We start from the raw sequence: 12,137 nt of genomic DNA, 5'->3' as shown, positions 1-12,137 counted from the left end.
CCCTACTTTAAAAAGGATTAAAAGCTTTCCTGGTATACTGCTAGTGGATTCTGATGTTGTTTTTCAACACAAAGCTAAAAGTGTGAAACTGGAGACCAAGTAAAAGGATTGTGAGATACTGAATTTGGAGATTCCTGCGCTGATGAGCTTCTTCCCCCAGGTTAGTCTTTCTCCACCCAGCTCCACGCCCCCCTCCCCTTCAAGGCAGGTGGGAAGGTCTAGTTCACTACAGAGAACTTCCCGGCCCTGTGGCTTCCAGAGGAGATTAGCCAATGGGATGAGGAGAATAGAGTTGAAGATTGGCTTCCAATCCTGGGATCCCGCTGGGTAACTGCTCAATGGAAGGTCACAACTCCTGCCATCAGCACAGGGGAAAACACAGCTTATAAAGGCATCCTCAGGTTGGCATGTGTTCAAATCTTTTTTCTCTTTCGAGGAGCCAGAAACTAGCTCAGCCAGTGGTGTAGTGCTGGTTTGAAGAACACATTTTACCAGACCCAGCCAGTAAGAAGATTGATCAGCTGGGACAACCTAAATAGCAAAACACAGTTCAAGGACCCCAAAGAGAGTCTCAACCTACTAATTTTCTTTCCTTTCCTTTCTTTTTCTTTTTCTTTTTTTTTTTTTTTTAAGATTTTATTTGACAGAGAGATATTGCAAGTAGGCAGAAAGGCAAGTAGAGAAAGGGGGAAGCAGGCTCCTTGCTGAGCAGAGAGCCAGATGCACAGGACTCTCAGACATGCATGACCTGAGCCAAAGGCAGAGGATTAACCCACTGAGCCACCCAGGCACCCTCTAATTTTCCCCTAGTATTTCCCAGACTTGGTTTTTAAGGGGCTGAGAAACGGATACCTTGAACTTGGCATAGCTTAGCAAGTCTCCCTTGCACTACGCATCTTATATATATAATTTCTTTCCTTCACAAATGTTGATTTCCCGCTCCTTTCCTGGGGGAGGATGTACCAAAGTATAAAAGATAAAGGGATTAAGCTGAATGTCTGATATTGGTCATTTCCCACACAAAAATCTAAGCCCCCTAAGTTATTTGGGCATTTGATGGTTTTCATTTAAAGCTAAAGATACATATTTTATTTAGGACCTTCTTATCATATTTTATTTATAAACTTCTCTATGTACACGATTTGTGGAGAAACCACGTCCAGCTGTTTGTCCTGTAGCAAACTGCTCCATTTCACAATAGTTCCTATTTTTTCAAGATAAAATGAAGAGAACAATAGCATATTAGAACTATTCTTATCTTGCCTTTAAAAAATTGGGATGTTGGAGGATTTACCGAGATAGTATGTACAAACTGCTTAGCCTAGGGTCTGGCACGGGAGTCACAGCTACAGGAAAATAAAGCCAGCTCCTGAGCATCCATCACATCAATCACAGGTTAAGCAGTGGAGAGTTTTCCCAAAGTTCATAGCATTGAACTACCAGCGGTCCTAGCAAGAGGTTCGAGATGCTAAGTGCTGAGCCACGGAAGGGGGCTCTAAAAAGGCGGCTGGGACCCCCAGCAATAGGGGCGGGATGCGGGCAGGGGGCAGGGGGCAGGGGGCGCGGGGGCGGTTCCAGAGGCGCAGGCGCGGTGCGCGCGGCTCTTCCTTCGCTGGGGCGCTGCGCGTAGCTTCCACTCGCCCGGCTTCGAGCCGCGGGCAGTCAGGCCAACTCCATGAGGACCAAGCAGGTGAACGTGCTGATCGCGCTGGCCGCCGTCATGCTCTTCAGCTTTTCCTGCTTCTGCATCTCCAGGATGACTCAAACCAGTAAGCTGCGGGTGGCCTCTCCACCACCAGTCCCGCCCAGAAACTCTGGCTTCGGGCCTGCGGGGTTGCCAGGGCGCTCGGGGCGGGGGGGAGAAGAGGGGGCGACGTGAGAGCCTGGGGCCGCCCGCTCTCGTAGGAGGTGTTTTGCAGATGCAGCCCCGGCGCCCCTGTCCGACCGGCGGTTAGACTGTAACGCGCGCCCTTAGTCCGCTCCGGTGGCAGCGACCCCCGCCGGGCGCGCGCGCTAACGGATCGGCGCCCCCGGGGCTGGGGGCTCCCGGCGCTGTCTCGCCTCCACGGGTCCTTTCCCCGCGAAGGTCCGAGGGTCCACTTTGCGCCCAACTTCCCGCCGTCCGCGCCTTGTTCTTCCCCATCCTTTCCAGAAACGTGCCTGTTTTGAGTTAAGAGCTCTTCTTACAAAGCCAACACCTTCCCACTTTGGGGTCTCGAGCCCACATTTCAAGGCTCCCGGGAGTATTTTTTGCGAGGCCAGAGGGGTGCGATGATGGAGACCCATTTAGAGCACGGGTTGTGGCTCCTGAACTTTCTCAGAGGAGCCATGCGGCTTGCGTTACTACTTCGCAACACACCGACGTTTTAATTCATCTTGTTTTAGGGCTCCCAGTGTAGCAAACAAACGTAGAGATTGCCCAGGGAAACTTGAACTTTGGATAAACAGTGAGTAAACCGTTTAGTATAAAAATTGCACAGGCTGTATTTGTACCAAAAGACTTACTGTTTATCTGAGTTCCAAATTTAACTAGATTTGCTGCATTTTGTCTTTTCAGCTCTACTTGTCCCAAGGTCCAGTGTAACATTTTAGCGTCCATGCAGTTGGATTTTGAATTTAAGCTAATTTTAAGTTAATATATTTTAAGCCAGACTTCAAGGATTGTCCTTAGGTTGTTTTAAGTTAAATTTTCATTTTTATTAAACACATTTATGACCCAGGGTTCACACAAAGTGCCCTTGGTGGTAGTGTCAAGGATCGAGTTTGGAAGTGGCTTTAGTCCTCTAATTAATACGAAATTTTGTCATGTATACACAATATCAACATCTTACTCCATTTGTTTCAAATGATAAGAAATATATAATTTATCTGGTTTGTACTACTGTTCTTTAATCATTTTATACACTTTCCTCTTCCTGGTTTTCTGTAAGAACATTATCCAAATGTGTTTTTATGTATTTTAGGACAACAAACTATTACTGTTTTTATAACAAAAAATAAATCGTTACTCATAATTAGAAAGTAAAATGTAAACCCCCCCCCCCTTTGGTGCAAAATGGTGGTTTACTAAAGCATGGGAACAGGACCCATGGGTAGAAAGAGCTACTGCTGTAAATTCCCTTTTAAAGTGATTTTGGAAGGCAGTTTGGATTGGTAAAGTCAGAAGGCGTTTTAATAAAACTAATATTATTATATTATTTATTGTAAACTGTGGACTTTGTGCTGTGACCAGAAAGGAGAAGTTTGGTCCCTTGAAGCATTTATATTCCCATCATTTATATGTTCAAATTCAGAATGTGAGATACTGTTCTTGAAAATGCACCACTCTTGGAATAACTGATAAAACAGTGTTTTGTGTTTATGTTTCTGTGTAAGCCAGCTCTAAAATAGTTACAAAATCAATCCTGAGATGTTCTTATGTCAACAAAACAGACTTCATTTAGTTTTGGAAGCAGCGATTTTTATAAGACACCAAAGATAGTCCCAATGGTTTTAAAAAATTTGATCCATAGCTGTAATTCTTACCAATGAAAATTTAGTTATATTTATTAGAAAGATGGCCAGGGGGTGCCTGGGTGGCTCAGTTGATTAAGTGCCCAGCTCTTGATCTCAGCTCAGATTTTGATCTCAGCCTAGTGAGTTCAAGCCCCACTCTGGGCTCCATGCTGGGCAAGGAGCCTACTTATTAAAGAATAACAACAACAAAAACTTGGCCACAACCTAGTAGGCATCTTTCCCCTTTTAAATTTATGTATGCCTGTAACCCTTTGTTTGTTTCTATAAGCTCATAGCACTAACAGTTCATTAATTGGCTCTATTCATATGTAAGCTCCATGCAGAAAATTTTTCTTTCTGTTTTTGCCTGCTTGGTTCACTGCTGTGTCCCAGCTTCTGGAAAAATGCCTGATATAATACATATGTTAAATATTTGTTGCATGGTTGGATGAATGAGTGAATTAGTGATTTTGATAAATACTTCTTCATGTTGTAGGAACTAGGCAACAAAAAATTTTTAAAGCCTTACTTTCAGGGAGCTTACATTCTGAAATAAACAACAAACAGGAATGATATTACTCTATGATGTCAGGTGTTGACAGGGGAGAGAAAGTGCTATTTTAGATAGGGTGGTTAAGGAAAGTCATATTAATGCCTATTCCTTTTTTTTTTTTTTTAAAGATTTATTTATTGATTTGACAGAGAGAGATCACAAGTAGGCAGAGAGGCAGGAAGAGAGGCAGGCAGAGAGAGAGGAGGAAGCAGGCTCCCTGCCGAGCAGAGAGCCCGATGTGGGACTCGATCCCAGGACCCTGAGATCATGACCTGAGCTGAAGGCAGCGGCTTAACCCACTGAGCCAGCCAGGCGCCCTTAATGCCTATTCCTAAATGAAATAAGGGAGACTACTGTATGGCTATCTGGGGGAAGAGTTTTCTAGGCAATGAGAAAAGCAGGTGCAGAAGCCCTATGGTGCAGTGAGCTTGATATGTTTGAGAAACAGCTAGGAGGCTAATGTGAACAAGGAAGAGTTATAAAGGGATAAGATCATGGAGACCATAGTAAGAACTATGACTTTTATTCTGAAGAAGATAGGAAGCCATCTACATGAAAAGACAGTCAGCATCACTAATCATCAGGGAAACAAAAATCAAAACCACAGTGAGATACCACCTCATACCTGTTAGGTTGGCTATTTTTGAAAAGACAAGAAATAACAAGGTTGGTGAAGATGTGGAGAAAAAGAGAAACTTCATGCATTGTTGGTAGGAATGTAAATTGGTGCAGCCACTGGAAAACAGCATGGAGGTTCCTCAAAGGATTAAAGATGGAACTACTCATATGACTCAGTGGTTCCACTTCTGGGTATTTATATGAAGGGAGTGAAAACACTAACTTGAAAAGGCATCTGTACTCCCATGTTTATTGCGGCATCATTTATAATAGCCAAACTGTGGAAGCAACCTGTGTGTCCCTCAATGGATGAATGGATAAAGAAGTTATATATATTCTATTATAATGAAATATTATTCTTTTAGTCCCAGGTGTAGCTCTAAGTCAGCAGTGTCCAGAATGCATGTGTGGGCCATTCAAGACAATAATGGAAATGTCTGGTGGAATTTAAAGTATATCTAGAACAACAATGCATGACAACAATTACAAGATAAGATAGAAAGAAGAGGGGTAAATGGAGTTAACTGGTATTGAACTTGTAGCACTGTTGAAAAATGAGAATGTGAGAATTTGTATTAGACTGTAGTAAGTCAAGGATTCACATTGAAATCTCCGGTCTATTAAAATGATATTAAAATAATGTATAACAATATTACTCATTATAGTTAATACTCCAAAAAGGAAATTAACAGTTTTTTCTGATTGGATATAAAAACAAAACCAAACATGATGATATTTACAAGAGATACATTTAAATTTTAAAGATAGAGAAATGTTGGAAGAGGGATGGAAAAGTGTATACCAACAACCTAATCCAAAAGAAAGTTGATGTAGCTATATTAATATCAGCAAAATAGATTCTAAGGCCAAGTGCAACATAAATGTTAGCTTCATTAGCAATCAGAGAAATGCAAATTAAAACATTTCTTTTATAACATTTCATACCATTCAGATTTTTACATTTAGGAGATAAGACATTTGGTGAGGATGCAGAAGTGCAGGAATTTGCACACACTCGCCTTGGGAATGGGGATTATGCATACATTCAGTAACTTTCATTGTGTGACCTGCACTTCCTGTGTCCTAGCAGTTCTGCCAGTCAGGACTGAAACTGGTGTGCAGTGTCACCCCATGGTTTATGGCCAACTCTTCTTGTCATTGATCAGTAACCACGTCATAAAGGTTGTTCAATATTTAAGATACCACCAGATATATACAAGGGAAACTCTTGAATATATTGACCTGGTATGTTCTTGGTAGCATTTTGTATAATTGTTCATCAACAGTAGAAGAGCTAAATGTGTTACTGTATATTCAAAACAGAGAAACATTTAACTGTAGTGGAAATGATTGGACTAGAGCTTCACTTATCAGTATGGATGGATTGCAAAAACATATATTAAGAAAAGCAAGTACAAAAGAATACATATAAGTATTACTTATTAATATCTAAAAACAAATATCAATTGTATGCACAAATGGTAAAACTTGAAAGAAAAGCAATGGAAGATTAATACAAAATTCAGAATTCTGCTTATCTGGGAGTAAGGAGGAAAGGAAACATAATCTTGGAAGGAAACAGATGGAATATTTAAGGCTAAGGTAGTAGTGGATTCATGGATGTTAATTTTTATTATTGTCTTTCAAACTATTTTATATATGTTTTTCAAAGTCTGAAATATTTCATCATAAGACCTAATGCATAGAGGGATCGCTCAAAGGGAATTCAAAGGGCGTAACTTCATAGTGTGATTTGATTATTGCAAAGCATACGTGGAGTGGAATAATCCAAAATATATTCTATCTTTTTACCTTCATCTCCTACCAGGTGCCTCAGATAGTCTTTCTTTGGAGCCACACTGGGTACCAATAAGTGAATAATAGATCTGAAGTGGTCTGCCCATTCTTCAACTTCATGCCACTCATTTCCTTACTTTTGACCACCCCCCCAGTGAGTCACTTGCTTTCCCCTCCATATGCCGTACCATTTCATACTTATGCGCTTATGTTGTCATTTTCTTAGTTTGGAATGCCCTTCCCTGCCCTCTGCTGTAGGGCAACATTGTGTACATTCTTCAAGTTCTCAAATATTCCCTCTTCTCTGAAACCTTTTTCCTTGTCCCTTCCTGCTCAGTCTTCCTTACTAGGTAAGCATTTCTGCCTCTCTCTGCCTGTAGCACTTGAGGATAACTCCATTTTCACAGTTTTATTAATTGGTCGTCTAAATACCTGCTCCTTCCTCCATCTCTTGTCAGGTAATTTAGAGCGGCAACTGGACTCTCCGTGTTTAGCTGTCCTATAGTTCAGTGAAAAACACATGGTGAGTATTAAGTGGCAGAAAGAATGCATACCCCGTGATGCTTCTCATTGCTGGAGGGGTTTAGTGAATGAAATAGTGTGGAAGAGTCAGGTCATGGCTCTGTCAATGAGACCTTGTATGTTAAAGCACGTAGTTTGGACTTAATTCAGTAAGCATTCAGGAAACCGTTTAAAGTCTTTGAGCAGTGTTTTCAGAAGATTAATTGTAGATTGGAGGTGAGAGACTAATTAAGAGACAATTATAATAGTGCAGCTAGAGGCAGTAATGACCTGAACTTTGGTCAAGTCAATGATGAGAAAGATAAAACAATTAAAAAGATCTATAACAGTGCTTCTCAAATTTTAACGTGTATACCAATCTCCTGTGAATCTTAGGAAAGCTCAGATTGTTACTCTCAGTAGATCTAGGGAGAGGCCTGCGATACTCCATTTCTTTCTTTCTTTCTTTCTTCCTTCCTTCCTTTCTTTCTTTCTTTCTTTTTTTTTTTTTTTGAGAGAGAAAGAGAGAAAGCAAGCACACATGTGTGAGCCGAGTGGGGAGGAGCAGAGGGAGAGGGAGAGAAAGAATCTCAAGCAGGCTCCATGCTTGGCTTGGGGCCCAATGCAGGGCTTCATTTCACAGCCCTGAGATCATGACCTGAGTTGAAATCAAGAGTCCACACTTAACCGACTAAGCCACACAGGTGCCCCAAGAGATACTGCATTTCTAATAAGGTCACAGCTGCTGCCAAGAACCTGCTGTCCACTGTGGGGGCCTCTATCTAGGTGACTGCCAAGCACTTGAAATATGGTCAATGCAACTGAGAAAATGAATTTTAACTTTAAATTTTGTTTTAACTAATTTAAAGTTAAATTTAAATATAAAGACAGAAGCAGTGCAAAATATTTCTCCAGTAAGCAAAATTTTATTCTTTGGTAAGAATGCATTGTAATATAAAACATACACGAGATTTAGCATACATACTATAAAAAAGAATGTAAGCTATTCCAGTAGTTATTTTTATGTTGATTACATGTTGAAAATATTTCAGATATATTGAATTAAATATTAAATATATTCTTCTCAATTATTTGATCCTTTTTTACTTTTTTAAAATGTTACTAGAAAATTTAAAATTACAAATGTGGTTTAGATTTTATTTCTACTGGATAGCAGTGCATTGGACTCTTGCTGTGAGAAACAAAGGTCAGTAGTAATTAGGATCTTAACTGACCCCTTGCTTATGGGCGGAATTCATATTGGCCCATTGCACACATAGACTGGTGTTTGTTTTCACAATTCCACCACACTTGGCTCAAAACATTAAATTATTGTTTATTTCAAGCCTTTGCAAATAGTTTTATAACATTTCACCCTCACAAAATACCTGAGTGTCTATGAAAGTAATGTAAACATTTTAAATAGAATATCATTGAATAGCATAATCAAGTAAAAATGGGTAAGAAGCAGATCTAAGACTAGGGAATACATGCTTTAATTTTTTTGCATGGTTGTTTCTGCAAATACTACTTCCTCTAGAGAAAACTCTTTCTTTTCATGTTTACCAAATTGCTCCCTGAGGGACTGACTGAACACTGTGGAAGTGTAGCCATGTTGCATCACCCATGATGTATCAACTTCATGATTCAGTTTGCTGAGAGAGTGTTACCTGAGGAACCTCAATAACATAGGGTTATACTCGTTAAACTATATCTACTTCTAAAGTTTGTTGACACCTTCAAACAGTATCCACTTTATGAATATTCAAGATTTATCTGGGATAGTGGCAGTTATTTGATTAAAGCACAGTTCAGTTTAAAATTCGCTTGGGGCATCTGGTGGCTCAGTGGGTTAAGCGTCTGACTCTTGGTTTCCGCTCAGGTCATGATCTCAGGGTTGTGAGATTGAGCTCCACATGGGGCTCTGTGCTGGGTGTGGAGCCTGCTTGGGATTCTCTCTCTCTCCCTCTGTCCCCTCCCCGACCCCACTTTCACTCTCAAAAAAAAAGAGTGGTCCCCCTACCCCGTCTCTAAGCCCTGTGGTCCTGCTTTCTCCTGAACCCACTCCAGCTGGGCTTTCACTTCGCTGACCCCCAGAACCTCTGTCTTCAAGGCCCCCGGGGACTGCACACTGCTGTCCCGTGTCCCGCACCCTGTCCTCGTCCTCCTTGCCCTGTCCGACAGCACTTGACAGTTGATGCCTTTCCTCTTCTTGACACGTTTTTCTCACTTGGTTTCCAAGACTTGACACACACCCCAGTGCCCTCCTGCCTTACCAGCTAATCTGTCTTAGCTTCGTTACTGACTTCTTCAACATATAACTTGGGGTGCCCCAGGATTTCGTCCTTGGGCCTCAACTCTTCTGTGCTCATCCTCATTCTCTTAGTGATCTCCAGCATCTTACCGCAGGTCTCTCTAAATGTCTCTATCCAGGCCAGGTCAGTTCTCCCCTTAATCCCACACATGGAGCTGCCTACTGAAATGTGTGATAAACATGCCAAAACTGTCTCAAAGCTGACTCCTAATATTCACACCAAAACTTGCTCCCTTCCTCTTCTCCATCTTAGTAAATGGTACTCTTTTCTTCTAGTTGCTCAGAATATCATTGCCTCCTTTTTTTTCATATCCCACATTTGATGTCCGCAAATCCTATCTTTTTTATCTTCAAAATATATCCAGAATTAAACCATTCCTTACCCACTGTCCCACCCACAATCTTTTCTAAGCCACAGACATCTCTTTCCTGACCCCCTTTCTTCAGTCTTAGTTTCCCCAACTCTGTTTTTCACACAGGAGATAGAAGGATCCTGTTCTGGTAAGTCAGATTATGGGATACTGTGCTTACAGACTTACGTTGGTTTCCCATTTTGCTTAAAGTCAAAGCTACAGTACTTATACAAAGGTGGCCTCATAATTTCATCACCTTCTGTTCTCCCTGTCATTCATTTTGCTTCAGCCACACTGGTCTCCATGCTGTTTCTGGAGATAATGGGCACCCTCCTGCCTCAGGACTTTTGCACATGCTCTTCTCTCTGTACCAGAGTTACCTGCAGTCCTTCGTTTGCTTTGTTCTTGTCTGTGCTCACATGTTATCTTCTTAGAAAAGCTTTCTTGGATCACCCTGTTCACAATTAAAACCTCCCCCAACCATCAACACTCTTTTCCCCCCACTTTGTATTTTTTGGGTACTTACCATCTTCAAATATATTTCACTTATTAGTGAGTATGTAATTCACTTATTTCTTCTTTTTTTCCAATCAGTAGGATGTAAGTTCCAAGGGGATCAGGAGTTCTAACTGTTTTGTGCATTGTCGTATCCCCGGGACAAGTAGCAATATTTAGTTTAATAAGTCTTTGTTGAATGAGGGAATGAATTGTGTGGCCAGGCAACTGTTCTGGCTGGTGAGATGTAGAAGTCCCTGAGAAGAGCATCCTTTCCCAAAGAAAAACTCAGGCTCTGCTTGGAATTGTTAATGAATTCTGAATACTCTGTCACAGTGTTTCAGGAAGGAACAGAAAATTGCTTTTATTCTTGACCAAATGGTGATATCTCTGCTATAGTCAGATCTTTCCATCTGTAGAGAACCTGCAGAATTCTTAGTATTGCTCTGTGGGACAGCGATGACCAACACAAACTGCCAACCAGTACACATACAAGTTCTGGAGACCAAACTGTCATTGCTCCAGCTGGACCAATTCTGGGGCCCAGAGTAGGAGGCCTTCAAGAGGCTGCTGAGAAAAAATGAGTTCAGAGCAGCAAGTCCTTCATCTTTTCTTACTGAGTGATTTATGTACAGATTAAATTGTGGCTTGGATCCAGCAGTGCCTTGTCACTCTTGTCATTCACTCTTGTCTGGCTTTTCCCTGGAGGGGGGTTGAGGGAGGAAACCACAGATCTGGAGCCACCACCCACTCGCTATTGAAGACTGGAGATGTAGGGCCTTGAGTTCTGCTGGCTGTATCATAACAGGCTAGGAACTTCTACAGGGATGGGGCACAATGCTTACTGTGGAAGACTGCCAGCAGACTTCATAATGATAGGATTCTCTATAATGGTTAACCAGCTATTTGGGTCTTTCCCTAAACCTCCACTGCCCTGTTTCAGCAAGCCCAACTATGCATAAAACCCAAATCTACTTGTTTGTGCGTGTACCCCATGGATGAGGAGTCCCTATTGGCAGGATACTCCATATCATAACGAAATTGTTGCATTTGAAAGATTCAGTGACACAGAGCTGGAGATGGAGAGGTGTTGTGACAGATCCTACAAGTGGAGCATGCCACTGGGTGAGGACTGGAGAGGTGGAGTCCCCTCCAGCCCAAGCGGGAGAGACAGAGCGTCTTGTTAGAGAGCAGCGAAACAGCAGGTTTACTTTCCTCTGTTGTATCCTGGGGTGGATGATCTATTGAGGTTTGGAAGAGAAATATCAGGATATTACAGTTTATTAGTTGCTTCTTATCTTCGTAAGGTAGCTCAGGCAAGACACACGTGTGTTCCAAGCTGGTCTGTGTGAAAGCTGAATGGAACCAGCAAGATGGATGTATAGTGCTGTTAAGAGGGGCCAAGTCTGCCCCTGGCCAGGGATTCAAGACCCCTCCGGAAACCAGACATTTAGGCACCCTCCTGGATTTCAAACTCTGAACCCTCTGCCCCAGGCAGTGTGAACCAAGGCAGGGAGGAAGGACACAGCAGGAGATGAGACTGGGACAGTTTTTAACCCACTGAGCCACCCAGGCACCCCTGGACAGTTTTTATCACTACATTTTCCTGCTCCATTTTATAAGTGAATCTCACTCTTGCTCTCAAATCTGTAACACCAGCCCTAATATCTCCCTTGAACTTCAAAGTCACATAGCCAACTGTTTGCCACATATGTAGATGTCTCATAAGCATCATCACTGCTCATTTTCCTGTTTTCCCAACTCAGACTGCAGAAGTCTGTAGTCATGTTGGAAACCTAGCAGGGATTCTAATCCCCTCTAAGTCAGTTCAAAGTCTTTTCAATAAAAGCTCTTGGATATTTTTCATATTTTCCCCTATTTCCTAATCCTTTCTGCCCTGGTTTATTCTTTTATCTTCTTTCGCATGAAACTACTATCACTTTAGGTTCCTGACAGGTGATTTCCCTGGCTTTAGTTTTGCCTTTTGGAAACAATCTTCTGTATGGGCAGC

At 41.8% G+C, this 12,137-nt stretch overlaps 1 protein-coding gene across 7 annotated transcripts in view; it reads left to right on the top strand.

Moving 5' to 3' along the window:
• Positions 1-1,585: 1,585 nt before the first annotated feature.
• The window catches only part of MGAT4D (MGAT4 family member D), a 53,298-nt gene continuing 42,746 nt past the window's right edge, over positions 1,586-12,137 (top strand). For all 7 annotated transcript variants that reach the window (XR_006604128.1, XR_006604149.1, XR_006604124.1 and 4 more), the window contains exon 1: positions 1,586-1,769. Coding sequence is in view for 4 of the 7 variants with exons in the window: in XM_045071289.1 (XP_044927224.1) it covers positions 1,676-1,769 (94 nt within the window). In the remaining 3 variants the exon portion in view is untranslated. The remainder of the gene's footprint in view (positions 1,770-12,137) is intronic.

This window comes from Mustela putorius, unplaced genomic scaffold, assembly GCF_011764305.1.
Source record: "Mustela putorius furo isolate JIRA1106 unplaced genomic scaffold, ASM1176430v1.1 tig00000083_pilon_pilon_pilon, whole genome shotgun sequence".
NCBI classification, from domain to species: Eukaryota; Metazoa; Chordata; class Mammalia; order Carnivora; family Mustelidae; genus Mustela; species Mustela putorius.
This window is presented reverse-complemented; position numbering and strand designations above follow the sequence as displayed.